This window comes from Delphinapterus leucas, chromosome 3 (assembly GCF_059928025.1).
Source record: "Delphinapterus leucas isolate spDelLeu-1000000601 "Yukka" chromosome 3, BTC_Dleu_Yukka2, whole genome shotgun sequence".
Lineage (NCBI taxonomy): Eukaryota > Metazoa > Chordata > Mammalia > Artiodactyla > Monodontidae > Delphinapterus > Delphinapterus leucas.
In genome coordinates, this window is record NC_143131.1 from 84,788,099 (window position 1) to 84,809,743 (window position 21,645).

The window sequence follows — 21,645 nt, forward strand, 5'->3', positions numbered from 1 at the left end:
TAAATATAACCACAATCACCATTATTACCATTATATCATCAACTATCTAGCAGTGTCAAATTTCTCTGATTGTTATATTTTAAAATGTTGGTTCATTTGCATCAGGATCCAGATGTAGTCCACATGGTAAATCTTACTGATATGCCTCTTTTAAGAATCTTGATCCCTAACACCATACACAAAAATAAACTCAAAATGAATTAGAGAACTAAATGTAAGACTGGACACTATAAAACTCTGAGAGGAAAACATCGGAAGAACACTCTTTGACATAAATCACAGCAAGATCTTTTTCGATCCACCTCCTAGAGTAATGGAAATAAAAACAAAAATAAACAAATGAGACCTAATGAAACTTAAAAGCTTTTGCAAAGCAAAGGAAACTACAAACAAGATGAAAAGACAGCCCTCAGAATGGGAGAAAATATTTGCAAACGAATCAATGGACAAAGGATTAATCTCCAAAATATATAAACAGCTCATACAGCTCAATATTAAAGAAACAAACAACCCAGTCCAAAAATGGGCAGAAGACCTAAATAGACATTTCTTCAAAGAAGACATACAGATGGCCAAGAAGCACATGAAAAGCTGCTCAGCATCCCTAATTATTAGAGAAATGCAACTCAAAATTACAATGAGGTATCGCCTCATACCAGTTAGAATGGGCATCATCAGAAAAGCTACAAACAATAAATGCTGGAGAGGGTGTGGAGAAAAGGGAACCCTCTTGCACTGTTGGTGGGAATGTAAATTGATACAGCCACTATGGATAACAGTATGGAGGTTCCTTAAAAAACTACAAATAGAATTACCATATGACCCAGCAATCCCACTCCTGGGCATATACCCAGAGAAAACCATAATTCAAAAAGACACATATACCCCAACGTTCATTGCAGCTCTATTTACAATAGCCAGGTCATGGAAGCAACCTAAATGTCCATCGACAGACGAATGGATAAAGAAGATGTGGCACATATATACAATGGGATATTACTCAGCCATAAAAAGGAATGAAATTGAGTCATTTGTTGAGACATGGATGGATCTAGAGACTGTCATACAGAGTGAAGTAAGTCAGAAAGAGAAAAACAAATATCGTATATTAATGCATATATGTGGAACTTAGAAAAATGGTACAGATGAACTGGTTTGCAGGGCAGAAATTGAGACTCAGATGTAGAGAACAAATGTATGGACACCAAGGGGGGAAAGTGACGGGTGGGTGGTGGTGGTGTGATGAATTGGGAGATTAGGATTGACATATATACACTAATATGTGTAAAATGGCTAACTAATAAGAACCTGCTGTATAAAAAAATAAATAAAATTCAAAAATACAAAAAAAAAATCTTGAGATTCCCTTTGTCTCTGTTTTTTCCTTTGTGATATTTGTCCTAAAGAGTTTTCTGCATTCTAGGATTTGCTGATTGCATCATTAGAATATCATTTAACATGTCGCTCTGACCTTTGTTTGCCTGTAGTGGAACATCTACAGGCTTGATCAGATTAGGTTAGGGTTTTTGGCAAGAATATTTCAAAGGTGATGTTATATAGTACCATCAGGAAACATCTAATGTGTGATTATCTTTCTTCTTATGATGTTAATCTTATTACATTAGGAATTGTGAGATTGATTAATCCATTATAAAGTTTCCTATCAACTTTTCATCTATTGGTTTAAGCAGCCATGGATATTTATCATTGTCTAGTTTCATTAGAAGTTGTATATCATGGGTATTCTAATTCTGTCATTCCTCCTGAATTTGTCAGTGGAAATATTTCTATAAAAAGAAGGATTCCCCCATAAACTATTTGATCACTCTTAAATTCAGTTTATATTGTTTGTACAGTTTATATTCTATAAACTGCTGGATATAAAAGGTTGAGTTTTCCTTTAACACCAATTAAGGGCCACTGACTATACAAACCTAATTATATAATGATCATTTAGGATTATTTAGTTTTATTGTACTTATCGTGCTGCATGTTTGTGTGTGTGTGTGTGTGTGTGTGTGTGTGAGTGTGTGTGTGAGTCTGAGAAAATTTAAGAAAATAAAGCTAATTTTAATTGTAAAGCATTGAATTTACTTTTTCATTTAGTGTTAGGAAGTTTCCAAGCTGACTTAAAGAAGGATACACTGAAGTGCTGTGTTTATGTTTATAATGTAAAATGAACTGATGACAAGTAAAAACATGTTTGGAAAATGAACATTTGCAGTTTCTACAGCTATTTGGTTCATTATAATAATAGCTCCATTAACTTTATGACAAGTATTCACCCTTGGGAGTTTCGGTACAAAGAGAAGTCAACCTTTGTAGCATAATTCCTTTTCTTGAATTATTAATATTGTCTTTTAATGGAAGTTGGAAAATTACAGTGGGATAAATTTGGTTTGATAGCCTTTCAGAATAGCATATATAAAATCCTTAAAGGAAAAAGTGACTCAATGCTCTGGAGCCAGTTTTGTAGGAATAGGTCTTTTATGAAAGGTTCCTAGTCATGTAGCATAACAAAATTCAATGAACTAATTCAACCAACATTCACTGCATACCCAGTGCTAATGCCGACTGGTCTTTGGGAATACAAACAAGAATAAGTCAGGGTTTCAGCCCTTAAAACATAGTCCAATAGCAGGAGACAGACTAGTGAACAAGGAGCTTTGTTGTAATTGCCTAATGTTGAAACAGAGATGTTTATGAAGTGAAAAGGAAAAGCAAAGAATATTCCAAAGAATATTTTTATATTTGATCTTATAGTTCCTCTTAGAAGTTCAAGTCAAAGGATGCAAATCTGTTGTAATGTTTTCTTTGTGAGTTGGAAGTCTAAGGAAAATGAATAGGTAACGGAATTGCTGTGAGGGAGGTGGACAGAAGCAGAATGACTTCCCCCTTGATCATTATATTTAAATATATGACTTCATCCTTAAACGTAAGTATCCTAGGCCTGTTATTTTGAAGAAAAAAGTTTGGTTTTTAGAAGGCACAGTTGCCTTTATTTAATTTAGAATTGAATTGGCTTTCTATGTCTTATTTCCCTCAAGATTGTCAGGCTTGCTGAACTGGGAATTGGCATTTTATCCATTCTTGATCCCTATGTCTAAGTGTATTGTAGCATCTAATTAAGAGATGCAGCAGAAAATGTCTAACTGAAAATATAGAATTGACATAGTTATTTTATTAGAGAGGAAGACAAGGTTCCAAAAATTCTGAACACTGAAGATTAATGCATGGAGATGGACCAAGTTGCCCAAAGATTATCGACCTCTGGTTAAATTTAGAATTATGAAGTTTTTATTTTTGCTTTCAAAAATGTGCTTGTCAGGACATATTGGTTGCCTACCCCACATACATCTCCTCCCTTTCTTTCTTGCTAACAGAACCCCACTTTTGATCCAGCATTGGCCTTCCCTTGCCCAGAAAATGTCCCTTGCTAGTGATTGGTTTAGAGATGGGCATGTGACACAGTTCTGGCCATTTATATGTGAAGGGAATTCTGTTGGAGGTGAAGCGCTTCTGGGAAAGTTTTGCTTTTGAAAAGGAACTTAAGGAAGAGACTCTCCCACTGCTGGCCTTTAGGAATTGCTTTGTGAGAATATGATACTGGAAGCTGCTGCAACCATCTTGTGATCATGAAGAAAGAATTCTACAGATAAAAGGCAATATATTGAATATGACAAGGCTGGAAGATGGAAAGAACCTAGGTCCTCGATGATGTTGTTGAATTTCTGGATGAAATAACCATTCTTGCATCTGTCCTACTTCTGGACTTCTCATTACGTGAAAGCCTCATCTCTGTTAGCTTAAGCCATTTTGAGTTGGTCTTCTGTAATTTGCAGATTTATTCTTAGTGATGATTAACATTTTCTTAGGCCTCCTGCATATGACTGAGATGGCATATATTTGATTTACTGTGGTCTTTGTGATATGTCCTGATGACTGTATGCTCAATCCACTCTAAGGAAAAAAGGGTTTCCTCCTAACTATGCATTTCCATATTGCTTTCTTAAAAATCTTTGTACCAATTTTAAGTGCCACCAGCAATAAAATAAAAAATTAATCATCTTTCGGATTGAAAATTCTGCTAATAGGTGCCAGGAGTACATAAAAATATTTGAGCTTTACAAGATTATTTGCATATTTTACATCTTTTCTTCTACAGGAAACCTATCAGTCAGTGGTATACTTTGCTAATGCCAGTTATCCATGCATAACAAAAAGTAAAAATACAAGTAATACATTAATTTATAAATTGTTCTTTGCTTACGTATGTAGCAGAGTCACAATTCACACACTATTCTTCAAGTATGCAAAGAAAATAGGATTTTAATTTTTAAAACCGATCTAACTTAACCTTCTTAAACCCCTGACCCTCTGGGTAGCAAGGGGAGAAAGCCTTAAAAGTATCTATTGAAGGAATCCCACCCTCTTTGGGTTCAAGACAATCAGCTCAGCTTTTGATTAAGCTGTTTCCCCACCTCCTCCCTTTTTTATTCATCAGGATAATATCTGGGTGTACACAAAGGGGTGATCTATGAATGGCCTTGGACAGTGGAAGAGATCCCAAACGAATGGGGCCTATGGGCTTTGTTCCTTTTATTGGTGTCAACTCTGGCACCTCATCTGTGACTATGAAATTAATTTCCCCTTGGCCAGAGACTTTCATTGACCTCCTTCCTTTAAGGGTATTCCACTATGTCATGTTTTCTCCCTTTCTTAGCTAGCATTAGCCCTGCCTCCTTTCTTGGGGCCATGATAACAGAATGGCTGTTAGGGAACCAACTGTGATTTATTTGGAAGAGGAGTGTGAATACAACAGTTTAATATTTTCAGAATATTAGTCTCCTTACAAATATGTAACGCCTGAAAGCCGGAAGCCTTGCCCAGAACTCGTAGCGTTTATACAGTTATGCTAAAGTCTGTTGGATTGTTACTAAAAGTTGCTTATTTTAATATTGTAATATTTGCTCTTTTCTAACTCTATGTGAAAAGTATGTACTTTCATAGTACATCACCTCATTAGTTCTTAATACATTGTAAGAAATTAAATCAGTTTGTGCTAAAAGGGTACCTCAGGCATTCAGATTCTTGGGTTTGTGTTGACACCACTAGTCTATAGAACACGAGTAGTTTCCTAGATTGGGAATCGGCAGGCCGTAACAGAGGTTCGCTGCGTGGTGGCAATATACTCTGTTGGAGCTTATATAATACCAGTATTTCTTCAAATACTTTTTCCTTATATTGTTTTATTTTGAATATTTGGAATTTTAAAAACTGACGTATTGGCCCATCTTTTTTCATCAGCCTTCTAAATCCGTGTTTTTTCTGTTGGTGTTCTTCTCTCCTATTTCCCAAGTCACCCTGTGCTCTGTGACCGTCACTGAAGGAGCTGGTGGGGGAAGTCTGGGGTGACTCTGCTGTATACTGTTGCTGCAGGCATTCCTTTACTGGGAGGCAGTGTAGAGGTCAGCTCTAGAGGGGCTGTGAGTAACTCGTATAGTGAGTGTGGCTGGAGCTATGAGAAGGCTTGGGTCGTGAGGCCAGAGTCTCCACAGTCACAGTCCTTATAGGAGGAGCGGCAGGGAAGAACTGGGCTCCTTAAATAAATCAGGAATATTAACACACAAGGAAGTCGATGCCCAGATGTTAGTGTTTACAGTGCCATCCCCAGTAGAACAGTGTTAACATATGGATTTTGATTAGTGACATTGTCAGCTGCTCCCTCCTTGAAACATTCTCTTCTTTAGGCTTCTATGATGTAACACTTTTGTGTTTTTTTCCTGTAAACTCCCTGGCTGCTCTCTCTTTGGCTGACTACTTCACAACTCTGGCCTTTCTCTTTTCTGTTTTACTCTCTACTCTCACAAAGCAGCCTCTTCCATACCCACTGCCCAACTTTCATGTCACATGAATTTATATCTCTTGGCCAACCTTTCCTTCAAACTCTGTTTGACCCAGCTGCTCATTTGATATTTACATGTAGGTTTTTCGAAGGCTTCTTAAACTTAATATGTCCAATGACAAATTCATCATCTTCAAATCTGGTCCTCTTGTGTTTTATGTCTCAATGAATTCTACCACAAGTACATTCAGCTATGCAAACCAGAAATCTAGGAATCATCCTTGGCACTGCTGCCTTACCTTCTATTCAAATCCACTCCCAAGTCATGCCTATTTTATCTTTTAAATGTCTCCAGAATCTGTCCTCTTTTCTCCTTCTCTACCACCATCACTCATTTTCAAGCTACTATCATCACTTTTCTGAACAACTATGTGACTTTTTATTGGCCTTGTCTAATTAATTCTAGCCTTCATGTCAGTTTCCTACAAAAAGTTTTCATTGGCTTTCTGTTGTTCTCAAGAAAAACAAAATAAAACAACCAAAGTCCTTAACATGGACTATAAGTGAAGTCCTTCATTGTGTGCCACATCTACTTTGCCAGTCTAATTAAAAACCTGTTCCCCCTTTCTGTATGTACTGGTCTTTTTCTCAATCACACCTAGCTCTTTCCAATTACAGGGCCTTTGAAAATGCTATTTCCTATGCCTAAAACAATTGCCAACTCCCTTCACTGAAGATCATTTCCTTTGAATTACTGGCTCTTGTGGTAACCTGTACTTCTCCCATGTATCATTTAAAACAGAAAATATTTAATACTTATTTGTGTGATTATTTGTTATGCTAGAAGCCTCTAACTCTGTGAAGACTGAGACCACGTGCACTTCTGCTCAGTTTTATGAGTTTAGCACAGTGTCTGGTTCCTGGGAGTTGCTTAACATATATGTTTCTTGGATGCATGAGTAGATGGATGGAAGAATGGATTTCTACATAGGCATTAAAAGAGATTTAAAGGTAGGCAAGTATTAATGGGATAACTATGGCAAGGTATGTGACAACAGGCCCAGAAAGAACAGAAATTGTATATACCACTTTGGTATCGGATGGTTCATTTTAAACTTTAAGAGAATAGAATACAACTCAATCAGTAAATGAGCTGACAGACCCATTCAAGTCTAGAGCTTCTCTTCCACAATGCTGTTTTGTCCCCAAATCAAATGTAGCCAGTTAGCAAGAAATATGATGTTTGGAGGTAGTGATTGTGGAGGCCTTTTTGTTCGACAGCATCTCCAGACAGGTTGGATAGAGTCAGTTTCCAATCATCTGTGCTAAAGGAGAGAAACATGGGTGGAGCAGTTAATGTTAGCAAAAGGTTCAGAAAATTGACTGCTTTCATATTAAGGGAAACTTATGAAAAGCATAAAGCACTGGCTTAAGCTTGGGGAAGATGAGTGGTGTAGGTCAACAGCAACCCCTGTTCAGAACGGTAGTTTCCCCTCGCGTAACTCCCCCTATAACCAGGAAGCCAAGGAAGAGCCTGCGATTGTCACCACGTATTGTGCATAGGCGATTAATTATAGACCATTATTAATATGCTCCTTTTTGTTTCCTCTTAAATGAAAGTGTGTGAGAGCTCTAAGTCAGATATTCCCTCACCACAATATTTTTTCCTTCATCATTTGCTTGCACAGATTTGTAATTCCCAAAGAAAAGCTCTTGCCAGGAAAGTAGCTTTCATTTGAACTACTTGGCATTGAGAATCTTGTCATTATCAGCCCAGTGTGATTATAGTTTAAAAATGCAAATGGGATTCTGGGATGAATTAACTGAAGGATAAAATTCATATGAAAAAGTGATGCTGTATAAAACCCTAATTAGGTGGCATCTATAATACAGGTTTCAGTTCAGCCTTTCTTAAACTGTGAGTTTATTGCCAGCAAAAGAGGAAGGTACATGCAAAATTCAATGAATATTTATAGAGCTTTAAGTATGTGCCAGATATTGTTCTAAATGCTTAGGATGCTAGCAGACATTATTACAGCAAGATAACTTTGTAGGTTGGGATAAACATCCCAAAAGTTGGTGAGGATGGAGTGTAGTTTAATGGTAAGGAACAGAGTAGAGCATTTTGGAAAACACTCTCTTTTTTAGTCGGTTCGGAATGTTTTAACATAAGACCTAATTATTCTGCCAGAGCCTAATAAATATAAATAGGCAACATATCTTTTATTTATATGGTAAGAGAAAGACAATAGGAAAAGGAAAATTAGAACAGACTACATCCAAAAGTGACAGTTTAAGGAATTTTATCTGTAATTAAGTGTCTTTAAATTCTGGTGTAAGAGAGGTAGTTTTTTTGTTTGTTTGTTTGTTTGTTTGTTTTTGCGGTATGCGGGCCTCTCGCTGTTGTGGCCTCTCTCGTTGCGGAGCACAGGCTCCGAAGCGCAGGCTCAGCAGCCATGGCTCATGGGCCCAGCCGCTCCGCGGCATGTGGGACCTTCCCGGACCGGGGCACGAACCCGTGTCCCCTGCATCGGCAGGCGGACTCTCAACCACTGCGCCACCAGGGAAGCCCGAGAGGTAGATTTTTTAAACCTGAATTTTTCACTGCAAAAAATTGTGCATGCTTTGGTGTAGTTTTCTTTTGTCCTAGCTTCCTTTTATTCTAGGAAAATGTTGAAAGTACAAACACCACTGAATGAGTATAAACTTACTATGCACGTATTAAAATTACTTTGGGAAACAGCAATTTGATTCTATTATCTATCTGGATCAGTTAAAAGAAAACTTTGAAAAGTAATTTTCCAAATGCTTCCTTCCTCCAATAACCAAAATTCTTGTCAAAGAGACCTGATCACTTTCTGTACTTTTTCTCTTGTTGGTCTAGCAGTACTACTGCCAGTCCCTGAGGTTTCCTCTACTTCTTTGCAGAATTCAAGTTATTTGAACCCTAAGTGGTACTGTGTGAAAATGTAGGGCTTGATGGATCCTTTGTGGTTTGTCTAGATCAGATTTAAACTGCATGGTCTGGGTTAGGAGAAAGGTTACTACCTACTTTTTGGGTAACCAAGGCACAAAGTCACTATTGCCACCATGAGATGGTTGCCCTGCTTTGGCTATTTAACAAAGGATGACTGAGAAAAGTTACCAGAGACCTAATACACAGTATAATATTTCTATGGGTTATGGCTTATTTACAGAGAGCAACCAACTTGCAAATAGCCACAGATATAAGCAAAAGGGCCATATTCAGCTAAAACTGGGTTATGTTGTCTGTTCCTACATCTGTTTGTGTCACCACATTGTATAGTCTCCTTAAGAATGGTAGTCCAGGGCTTCCCTGGTGGCGCAGTGGTTGAGCGTCCACCTGCCAATGCAGGGGACATGGGTTCGTGCCCCGGTCTGGGAAGATCCCACATGCCGCGGAGCTGCTGGGCCCGTGAGCCATGGCCGCTGAGCCTGCGCGTCCAGAGCCTGTGCTCCACAACAGGAGAGGCCACGGCAGTGAGAGACCCACGTGCCTCCAAAAAAAAACACCAAAAAACGAAAGGTAGTCTGCAGGGACTCTTTAAGCCTAAACAATAAAAGGGCAGTGAGGATATTATCCAGCCAGGATCTAATCATAGTGCTCAATACTAGAATCTGAATGGTACCTCTGGTTTCCCAAAACAAAAACTACTGATTTTATGTGAACAGTTTTCATGTGTAATAGTAAATAGATGGTTTTGTCTGTCCCATATTAATTTAAATAAGGAGTCAATTTTATTAACTACTTGTTCCTTAGAATCTACTGCATCTCTGTCTCACAAATGACTAAATCAAAATAAAGAACACTTTTTTCTTAAATAATGTAAGCAAAGTATTACTGAACACTATTGTCTACATGAGAACTCAGTTTAAAATGGGTGATAATAGAATATAATAGGAGTTCTTTAGTAATGAGTGAGTTTTTTTCATTTTTACCACACTATCTTCTTTTGTCAGGAAAACGTGCTTTTCTTGGATAGTTTCCAGTAAGCAGCAGTAAAGAGGCATCAGCAATATCATATCCCTCTTAATTCAGATTTGGCTGATGTGCTGTAAGAGATAGCAAGGAGAGACATGGCTATGTAGATTCACATTATTTCTCCCTTTTTGTACATCTGAGCCTTATGTTAGCAGTTTGAATCTGCAGTATTTTACAGACAGTCGCCTGGCACCAAGCTCAGATACAGTGTTCTTCCCACAGAGAGAAAAAGAAGATTCATGATGATGATATATGGAAAATTGTGAAAGGTTGCACTGGCAGTTTAGGTTGAATTATAGAAGCATCCTTTCTAGGACAGTGTGTTCAAATGAAGAACCTATTGTAATGGGCAATTAGGTGCTGTATTTGTGTCTTCAGAATGTTAGAGAGTGTTAGAGAGAAATATTGATCTGAATTATGTGTACGTTTTCAAATTGCTTTACCTTGCAGAAACAAAATGATGACCAAATTAAATAGCTGTGGCTCTAGTCTGGTTCACTGCAGTTTGTCAACAAGCTGTCATGAAATGTTCTCATGTGCCCTTGAAAATTTAGAGGACTTGGACTAAAACTTCTTGTTAAATTTTATGCCTTTGATTCCTTTATTTATCCCATTAATCAAATAAACAATTAAAATTGTGTCTAAGAACTGACATTTTCTTTTCAAATATTAGAGAGGTTTGAAAAACAACCTTTTAATAGCTATCTTTCTATAGTGGAAAGAGAACTGCTTTAGTGAACTGGGTTCAAATTCCATTTCATCAGTTTTGAGAATTTTTTTTTAAATCACAAGTTACTTACCTTCTTGAACTTCAGTTTTTCCATCTTTAAAGTAGTGTCTATAATACCTACCTGGTAATGTTACCATGATAAATAATTATGATGGGAAAGTTCTAGAGTGACGTTAGAATGCGCGGTAAATGTTCTCCCTTTTACAGGGTATCATATGCTAAGTACTGATCGTATGTTTAAATCACTTGAATATTTTTGGATTGTTGAATGATAGAGGTTGTAGGATCATATTTACCTAATCAGGATATTGTTAAATAGTGTTCTTGGTGTTCATCCTGAAGAAAAGAAAAGCACAGTCAGTTATTTATATCAGTGATGTAATGATTTTATTACTTTGAGAGATGTATTGTTCCAATTTTCTAAATGTTGTTGCCTTACAAGGGTTTGCTTTAAAAAAAAAAGTTTCTCATCAAAGAGTTGGTTGTAGTTAACTGTGTGATGACTTGTTAGTATAGTCTTAAATTCTTAAACTGACTGCTGCTTACAGTATGGAATTAAAAGTACTGTCCATTCTTGGTGACCTGCTATAGAAATTAACCTGTACTGATAAAACAGTATTTTGTAATCACCTAAATAATCTTTTTTCTCCCCATGCTGTAATGAACTTATAATAGTTTGGCAAAGGCATTGTCTACTCCATTCTTGAACAAATGACATATCTTATTAAAAAAAAGTTATTCATTTACTTATGAAGAGTCTTAAATTTTATTTAAAGTATAGGACTTAGTCTCATAGTTAAAAAAACAGAGGTATTAATGCTGAAAGACTCGCCAGAATCACAGTTTAACTGGATTAAAACTTAATGGTAAGAAAGTGGCAAGAAAGATACGTAATTATTTCTAATCATCTGGAAGGCATAAACTTGACTTTTTTTTTTTAACATCTATTGGAGTATAATTGCTTTACAATGTTGTAGTAGTTTCTGCTGTACAACAAAGTGAATCAGCTCTATGTATACATATATCTCCTCCCTCTTGAGCTTCCCTCCCACCCTCCCTATCCCACTCCTCTAGGTCATCACAAAGCATAGAGTTGATCTCCCTGTGCTATGCAGCAGCTTCCCACTAGCTATCTGTTTTATGTTTGGCAGTGTATATGTCAATGCTACTCTCTCACTTCGTCCCAGCTTCTCCTTCCCCCTCTGTGTCCTCAAGTCCGTTCTCTATGTCTGCTTAGAGAAGTCTGCGTCTTTATTCCTGCCCAGCCACTAGGTTCATCAGTACTGTTTTTTTTAGATTCCATAAATGTGTGTTAGCATACGGTATTTGTTTTTCTCTTTCTGACTTACTTCACTCTGTATGACACACTCTAGGTACATCCATCTCATTACAGATAGCTCAATTTCGTTTCTCTTTATGGCTGAGTAATATTCCATTGTATATATGTGCCTTGTCTTCTTTATCCACTCATCTGTTGATGGACACATAGGTTGCTTCCATGTCCTGGCTATAGTAAATAGTGCTGCAATGAACATTGTCGTACATGACTCTTTTTGAATTATGGTTTTCTCAGGGTATATGCCCAGTAGTGGGATTGCTGGGTCATATGGTAGTTCTATTTGTAGTTTTTTAAGGAACCTCCATACTGTTCTCCATAGTGGCTGTATCAGTTTACATTCCCACCACAGTGCAAGAGGGTTCCCTTTTCTCCACACCCTCTCCAGCATTTATTGTTTGTAGATGTTTTGATGATGGCCATTCTGACCGATGTGAGGTGATACCTCATTGTGGATTTGATTTGCATTTCTCTAATGATGTTGAGCATCTTTTCATGTGTTAGTTGGCAATCTGTATATCTTCTTCGGAGAAATGTCTATTTAGGTCTTCTGCCCATTTTTGGATTGGGTTGTTTGTTTTCTTGATATTGAGCTGCATGAGCTGCTCCTATATTTTGGGGATTAATCCTTTGTCAGTTGCTTCGTTTGCAAGTATTTTCTCCCATTCGGAGGGTTGTCTTTTCATCTTGTTTATAGTTTCCTTTGCTGTGCAAAAGCTTTTCAGTTTCATTAGGTCCCATTTGTTTATTTTTTAAACCTGAAGATTTTTAATCCTAGTCCTGACACTAACTACTTGGCCTTAGGTGGATCAGTAACTTTTCTGTGAAAGTTTGCATTTCTATAAAACAGTTGCAGTGCCTGTTAGACCTACTCACAGCATAATTGTGAGAAGAAAATGAAGTAACACAAAAGTGTGCTTACTTCTACTCAGCCCGCCTAAGGGAGGCAGACCTTGGAGATTTGGCTTTTCCCACCGAACCATGTAAATGACCTTAGGAACATATCTTCTTTCCAAGGAACTTGAGCTTTCAACTTAATTCTAGAAATCAAACTATGGTACCAGAATACTTGAGAACAAAATCACTGATACCTTTTATAGTTGCAGAGAAAGAATAAATTACTTTTTGCTATTCTTTGTTCTATTGCACTGTGGTCTTCAGAGCTTTCAGCTGAAGGCTAATTATTGATCTGATACACACTGCATTTTTTGATGTGCTCATTTTTTAAAAAGAAGAGTTTTACCTTCTTTTCTTCTAACAGAATTATTCTTTATCTTGAAAATGGGGCATAAGTAAAATCCTAAATCAGAGTATGATGGTGCATGGTAGACCACTGATGCAACGTCTAATATAGACTCTCCGAAAATAATTTCGTAGGATACTGTTTATTCTGTGGAGGATCTATGTCATCTCTTCTCTTTTTTTTTAAACTGGCTTTAACAGAATAGGACAGAAACATTTGAAATCTGAACACATTCTTATCATTAGAGAAGTTATAAGCCAAGAAATATAAATCTATAGAAGAAAGACATTCCCAAGTTGTTCTGCCATTTAAAATTATGCAGCTGGTGATAAGAGCAAGAATTATAAAAAAAAAAAGAATTATAACATGGTTCTGATCAATTCTGAGTATAAAAAGTAGTTTTCTTTATTCTGTGTATGTAACCATTCTTGTGCTTAGGTTTTTTTTAATCAAAAGAACAAACTTGCTGAATTTGGCATACCTATTTATCCCCATAACTTCTCTATTCCAAAAATAACTTGAGGTGGCTTATAATAAAATCAAATATAAAATAAAACCCAAAAATTATAAGTACAAATTTAAAAGAACTTGTTTGGTTTGCATTTCATTGCAACCTTTGGCTCCTTTGGATCATTTCTTGTTTTAAATATATGCTTAGCTATTTTAAATTACTTTTGCTTCATATTTGCTTCTAAGTCATTAATTGTTCATATTGCTTTGAGTGAACTGTGATGCATTAGGCAGACTGCCTGTGTTCAGATCCCAGCTCCTACACTTGTTAGTGTAGGTGGTCACTAGTTAAAGAGGGAAGGACAGATTTTTTTCAATAAAAACTACTGCAAATAAGGAAGGAGCTCCAGCATGAACTGAATTCAACTTTGCTGGAAAAAAAAGCAGGAGACCTTATTTTAAAGGCCGAGTTATGCTAAGGGAAAAGGCACTGAGGGGGATTGGAGGAGTTAGTCCATGTGACTAGGCCATCTGGGTTTGTTGATTGGCACTTATCCGGAGGAAAAACAAACTTCTATCTTTATGACAGGAGGCAGTGATGTAAGTTAGAGCAGGACATCCATTGGCTGAGAACTATCTCCTTGATGTGAGAAGACAGTTCTGGATAGAAGATTTACAACTCAAAGAGGCAGAGAAAAGATTTACAATTGCCAGCTTTCTAAAGTAACTGCACTAAGATGGCTTCAGAAGCCTATCTGCCTATTACCAGGTTTTGGCCAGAATGAATAGTAAAACTGCTTAATCTTGGTTTGCCTCAGCTTGCCTATAAAATGGGGATAATAATAGTACCTGTGTCATAGGAATGTGTTTTAAGGATTAAAGGAGTTAATACATGTAAAGCACTTAGAACAGTGCTTACACATAGTAAGCTCTCAACAAATGCTAATTTTTACTCTTACTGTCTTTAAAGGAGTTAATAATAGTATCTGTGGATACTGTTGGGTCTTTATTGGATTGTTTTTGTTATTAAATGTTACAATACATATATAACATTGAGAACCATGGCTGGCTCATAATAAGAATTCAATAACTGTTGGCTAGAAGTAGTATTAGTAGCAGCAGCAGCTATAGTCTGCCACTAAATATCTTTCAGTCCCGAATTACTCATAGCTCAGGATGTTCAACTAGAAGGGAATCTTGAATTTCTTATTTCTATTAGAACAGAGTAGGTCTGTTTTATAACGTTAGTAATTCAGAGGTTGGAAAAATATTTATGAGCAACCTTGTACATGATGGTAAGATCTTTAAGCAGTATTTTGCCAATATATTTCCAAACCCAATATATTGGGTTTTGGATACAGAGGTCACATCTCCAGCATTTATGTGGCTTAACCTTCTTGCTGTGCAACCTTCAACATTTCCCAGCCTGTTTCCTCCTTATCAAAATGAGTGAATCTAAATAATTATAAAGCCTTTTAAGAAATGAAACGATTTGTTCCAGTAGAAGAAATGGTATATATAAAAGTAGTAATAAAGACTGAATCATATTTCTTTAATTTTTTAAATTTTAGGATACTTCTTTGATGTGTATTTGAATCTCCTTGCTTCCCAGCCAACACAGAAATGAAAAAAGAAGTACAAATTTCACAATTTTTGGTGCTGACCAGTAGGTTTAGAGAAACCCAGATTATCTCTATCCATGTTTGTGGAGTCTCTTGATTCCACCACTGTGCAGTAATAATCCATGAAGTATGAATTATTAAATGAGTTCAGTCTCTATTTGTATTGGGTATATTATAAATCATAGCACATCTTCGTTACATATGGATTTCCATTAAGGAAGTGGAATACATAGATCAACAGATGCCCATTCTCCTTAATTTGCAATTTTTATCACTAAAAATTCTTGATGCTAGTGTATTTGATAGTAGAAAATGGCAATTTAGATAAGAGACTAATAACTGGAAAAGGAAGAATAATGAGTTAATGTTGATTTCTTCAATGCACTACATAAAAATTTTAAAGTAAGGGGAAACAGGGACTTCCCTGGGGGTCCAGTGGTTAAGACTTCGCTTTCCAGTGCCGGGGGTGTGGGTTCGGTCCATGGTCAGGGAGCTAAGTTCCTACATGCCTCAGGGCTCAGGGCCAGAAAACCAAAGTATAAAACAGAAGCAATATTGTAACAAAATTCAATAAAGACTTTAAAAAAAAATGGTCCACGTAAAAAAAAAATCTTTAAAAAATAATAAAGGGAGAACAACCAAATATAATATATTTCAAAACCAACTTTTATTCATTGTATCTTTTTTTAAATTTATTTTTTTGGCTGCGTTACGTCTTCATTGCTGCGCGCGGGCTTTCTCTAGTCGTGGCGAGCAGGGGCTACCCTTCATTGCGGTGCGCTGGCTTCTCATTGCGGTGCCTTATCTTGTTGCGGAGCACGGGCTCTAGGCGCGCGGGCTTCAGTAGTTATGGCACACGGGCTCAGTAGTTGTGGCTCACTGCCTCTAGAGCACAGGGTCAGTAGTTGCGGCGCATGGGCTTAGTTGCTCCGTGCCATGTGAGATCTTCCCAGACCAGGGATAGAACCCATGTCCCCTGCATTGGCAGGCAGATTCTTAACCACTGCGCCACCAGGGAAGTCCCCATTGTACCTTTTTAATTAATATTTTGGGAAGTTGTAAAGTGATTCAAGAAATTAAATATTTAATTATGCAAATAGTAAAGATGGTCAAAACTAACTCCTACCATTTTAAAGTCAAATGCATTGAATTGTTTTACTTTATATAGAAGCATTTTAAATGTTGCCTTTTAACTGTGACAGTACTAGAAATATTACTCATGATAATTGGTTTTATAAATAGGATTTGACGTTGTTTAGGAAAGAATCATAGAAAAATGTTTAGGGAACCTAAGTTCTAGGCTTAGCCCTTCCATTAACCTGGCACCCAGCATTTGGCAGACAACTTCACCTCACTGGACCAGTAGTTCTTTTTCAGTCATAGAGCCCATGCTTTTACAAGTTATTTCTTCTTTACTAGCAGCAGTTTAATTCATATTTTGTATCTTTCTTTCTTTAATAGTCTGATACGTACTTCTGCATGTCAGTGCGTTTGCCAATGGATGAGGAAGCCTTCGTAAGTAAGTATTAATTGGATGGTGTGGAGGGGTGGGCAGTTGAAGGAAGGGCAGCTATTGGAAATCAGTGAAAGGTTCTCTTTGATGGTTATGAGCATATTAATCTTTTACTGTCACTTTCTAAAAATGCATTTATAATGCCTAATGCAGAAACAAACCAGTGAGCCACTGAGAGACAAGATTACAAACTGTATCTGGAGAGACTTATGAGTAATAGTAGTTAAGGAGTTGCATGCAGATGTCGATGGCTCCCAATGCCATGTGGTCCCATTTGTAGAGTATTGGCTTTCTGTCTGTGGCTGGATGCTTAATTCCGCTCCACTCAACAGACTCTTTATATACCTGCTGGTTCATGCTATAAATCGACTGCACTCAGAATCAGCATTGGGGAATGTAAGATTTTACCTGTCAGACAAGTAGATGGATAGGAAGGAATGAAAATAGGAGTGAATGAGAGAAGGGAAGAAGGGAAAGAGAGAGGGAGGGAGGGAGGACAGAAGGAACCTCAGTCCTGTTGTCTATATTATAGAATAAGAGGGCTCTTAAATGACAGCTCCTTCCCCAGCTGAGACTTTAAATCAGATAGAAAATGTGACAGAGCACCATCTGTTTTCATCTAGATGGTTTTAATTTAAACATCCCTTATGACAGACATTTAACTGTTTAGGGAAGACATGTGATTGGCAAATTATTCATGGATTTGCCCCCGTCCCTTGTTTTTCTACTTTGAGATGTTGATTTTGGAGAGAAAGTGATGGTAATGAGAGTTGTACTTTGTTCCCTTGAAACTAATCTTCAAGTGGACTGTCTGAAATGGCTATTATATGAATTGTAAAATGTGTACAGTAGCCTTAGGGCCATCTGAGGATGAACTTTCATGAGGTGTTCCCCACAGGAAAATACATTATAGATCTTCAAAGCCAGAACAATGTGCATCTATTTTTTTCACACACTTTGGTGGCAGTCACAACAGAAAATACAATCTATATCAACACTCTAAACAAAATTTGCTCCATAGTTAACTCCTAAAAATAAGTCAGACCTTGGGAATTTGAACATTGCCTGAGTGATGTTCCTTTGTGTAACAATTGAACATTACCAGGAAAAAAGTTAGGAAGTATGGTGCTTCCAGATCCTGAACTTTAACTTTAAAGGGAGAAAAATAATTTAAGTTCCTAACTGTCATGCTTTGAGTAACACCAAAAGTGATTTAGGATATAAATTCATAATTAAAATATTAACAGTAAAGCTTTCCTCACTTTCATGTCCACATATTCGATAGCTTAGGAGAAAATAATGTTTACTAATAAAAAGGAACTGTACCTGAAGTTTTTCTTTACTAATTTTATATTTTCTTTGTCCAAGTTTAGGAGTAGACTTTCTTCCTCCTGTTTTTGAAGAGAAGGCCCCTCTACACACCTGTATAAATATGGTAGTCGTGTTTCAGAGCAGTGTTACAGGTCTCACATTAATAGGTTACTGGCTTGTTTCTGGAGGTAGTGGTAGTAAATGATTTCAGAGCTGGTGACTCTAAGGCCTATAAATATATATCCTGGAATGTGTTATTGCTCTCCTAATATAAATGTGTTTACTTTCACATAACTTAAAATTGAAAGTACAAGTCAATATATTCAGTCAAGAAAAATATTCACAGGAAACACATAAACGGCTATATTAAACCAGGTGTTAAACATTTGTCCATTTTTCTTAGGCAACTCTCATCTAAGATTAAACTGTTTCCAGTTCTAACGTCCTTAAAGGATCTAATTATAAGAATAATTATAACTATTTTCAGTATTTCTTCTTTACTTTATTGCTGGGAGGATTGCATGAATACTAAACATTTTGTCACCTGTTCAAAACATGATTATTTCATTTTCAGTGTTAGTCCTTTAATATACTACCCCCAGGAGATTTGTGGTTACCGTTGTTTACATAATTCAGCAACCACAGAAGTTTAGGTGTAGGCAAAATAGAACTGGAAAATTGAAAACCAAAGAGAGGTACCAACAATGATTTATATAAGGGAATAAGTAAGGAAAAATTTGCATGTATAATCTCATTAATTCTTAGGACAGCACTGTAGGTTGTCCTATTTCATATAGAGAAACAGAGACAGGAACATCTGTGTCTGTGATTTAATCAGGTGCTAGGACAATAGTTTGTCCTATTATAGGCATGCTTGTTCCTATAATCAGCCCACCACCAGCCATCGTTTACTGAGGACTTGCCAGACACTAAGATACAGAAAACTAAGCGTATTTAAGCCATTTTAGAGAAAAAGAAACAGAAGGTCAGAGAGGTTAAGAAGCTTTTACTATATATGTGCTCCCTACATGTATGCCATTTAAATCATAACAGATTTAGGTGTGGGGATAGTGATACAGGGGATAAAGGGAAGAAGTTATCAAATGGATAGAAGGAGCTGAAATACAGCAATCGCACATCTCTGTCTTCCTCACATTAAAAACAATTATTCTTTCATTCCCTTACCTTCATTCCCTACTGGGAACACTCTGGTCAGTTCTGCCAAAAAGTAAAATAAACCTCAAACCATCTTATGAAATAAAACCCAATACACATGAAGATTTAAACATTTGCAGAAGGCAAAGGGCTTGGGTATACAGGTTATATGTTGGGAGGGTGATTATACATAGCTTATCCCAATTCCCAAAGTGAACGTTCTAGTTGTGGGGTAACCAAGGCTTTTCCATGAATGAAATTTTGGCTTTTTTTGTGTGTTGTCTGAAATTCTGGGTCTCAGGGTGCCTTATCATAAGATTAAATATGGTTAGAAATGAAGACTTGTAAACACCTATAAAACTCTGTTCATTTTTTTTCTTAAGACACTTATCATTTTGCATCTTCTGTTTTCATTATCTGTGCCCTTAAAATTTTTGAATGCCAGTAGGATATGTGCCACAGGATATGGTAGGGACTCAGTAATTGCTTGCTTATACATGAGTGGACCCTAAAAAAGTGTTTTGTTTGGCCATTTTATAAGGCAACATATTGAATAGTAGACAATTTACTCTTTTGTCTTAAATTATACTCATTTGAATATAACGGAATAATTGTTTTCTAAGAAAGGCACTTGTTCATAAATTCAGCAAACTTAAAAAAATTTTTTAATAGATCTTTATTGGAGTATAATTGCTTCACAGTACTGTGTTAGTTTCTGTTGTACAACAGAGTGAATCAGCCATATGTATACATATATCCCCATATCCCCTCCCTCTTGTGTCTCCCTCCCACCCTCCCTATCCCACCCCTCTAGGTGGTCACAAAGCACCGAGCTGATCTCCCTGTGCTATACAGCTGCTTCCCAGTAGCTGTTTCACATTTGGTAGTGTATATATCTCAATGCTACTCTCACTTCGCCCCAGCTTCCCTCCCGCCCCGTGCCCTCAAGTCCATTCTCTACATCTACGTCTTTATTCCTGCCCTGCCACTAAGTTCATCAGTACCATTTTTTTCTTTTCTTTTTCTTAGATTCCATATATATGTGTTAACATACGGTATTTGTTTTTCTCTTTCTGACTTACTTCACTCTGTATGACAGACTCTAGGTCCATCCACCTCACTACAAATAACTCAATTTTGTTTCTTTTTATGGCTGAGTAATATTCCACTGTATATGTGTGCCACATCTTCTTTATCCATTCATCTGTCGATGGACATTTAGGTTGCTTCCATAGCCTGGCTATTGTAAATAGTTTAGCAAACTTCTAAAATTCTGCCGTGTGCCAGTTATTGGGCTAGGCAGTGGAGATGTAGTATGATACAAATTCAAGGAAATCACAGCCTGGCAGAATTCTAGAAGACAAGAATACAAATGTTACAACATATAAAAAGGACTTTCTTCTTTTGCTTTTCAAATTTCTGAAGAAAATTACAAAAGGCAGACTGCTTATTAGGACTAAAACAAACTCTCTTGATGGTGGTAAAAGCCAAAATTGCCTTTGAGTAATTTATAATTTTTACACTTGTGTGACTAATTATGTAACTCATTTAAATAAACATATTTCTTAATTTTGAGAAGATACCATCACAATTATCATGGAATTTCATGTGCATATGTCTGTAATGTATACATATAAGCCTGTCCAACATGTTTGATGTGTTTATATGTTAGCATTGAATTATTAAATATGAATTAAAGTAGGTGTTTGAGAAAATACTATAACGAAGATAAGTATAATTTTCATCTTCTGAACAAAATTATAGCTTTCCCTAGAGCACTGCTTTTGTTTGTTGTTTTAATAAAGAACCACAGAACTGGAATGGGTGAGGGTATGATAAAATCTGCATTTGACCACTGAACTGTGTTGCTGTCTGAAAGGTGTTTTATAGACACTCAGAAGAATTGGCTCTGACAGCAGCCCACTCAGCCAAGAAATTTGACTGTCATCTTCATCCACTTGCTTTCCCTGACGTGGATGACCAGTAAATAAATGTGTCTTTTCCTTAGTGAATGATGGCAGGTCCCTATCTATCAAATTGCACTATACAAATCAGATAGAAGCATTGAATTTAGAAATAGATGAAAATTAATCTAATGATTCATTGCTTTTCATTTTCTTGGGCTTCTCTGTTGAATGTGAAACAATTCCTACTGCAGAATTGTACAGTTAGACTTGAATATTTCCAAATGTGACCTGTCTTAAACAAAGCACATGTTAAGGTGATGTTGGGATACTTCAGAAACTACAGAAGCAATCTAATTTTGATCATGCTTATGGGTCAGCTACATAGTATGACTGTAAAGACCAAGATCTGGCAGGGTTCAGTGCTCATTTATCCACATTTTATGGCTTTGACAGCAGTAAATAGAAGGGGGTGTGTGTGTGAGTCCCCATCCCAATGCAATCATTCTGTCACCTTTCTGCTTCCAATTAAT

General features: G+C 36.8%; 1 protein-coding gene across 15 annotated transcripts in view; it reads left to right on the forward strand.

Moving 5' to 3' along the window:
- Positions 1–21,645, forward strand: part of PAM (peptidylglycine alpha-amidating monooxygenase) — a 280,621-nt gene that overhangs the window by 151,416 nt on the left and 107,560 nt on the right. For all 15 annotated transcript variants that reach the window (XM_089908396.1, XM_089908402.1, XM_022592065.3 and 12 more), the window contains one exon: positions 16,691–16,748. In XM_089908396.1, the coding sequence (XP_089764522.1) occupies positions 16,691–16,748 (58 nt within the window). The remainder of the gene's footprint in view (positions 1–16,690; positions 16,749–21,645) is intronic.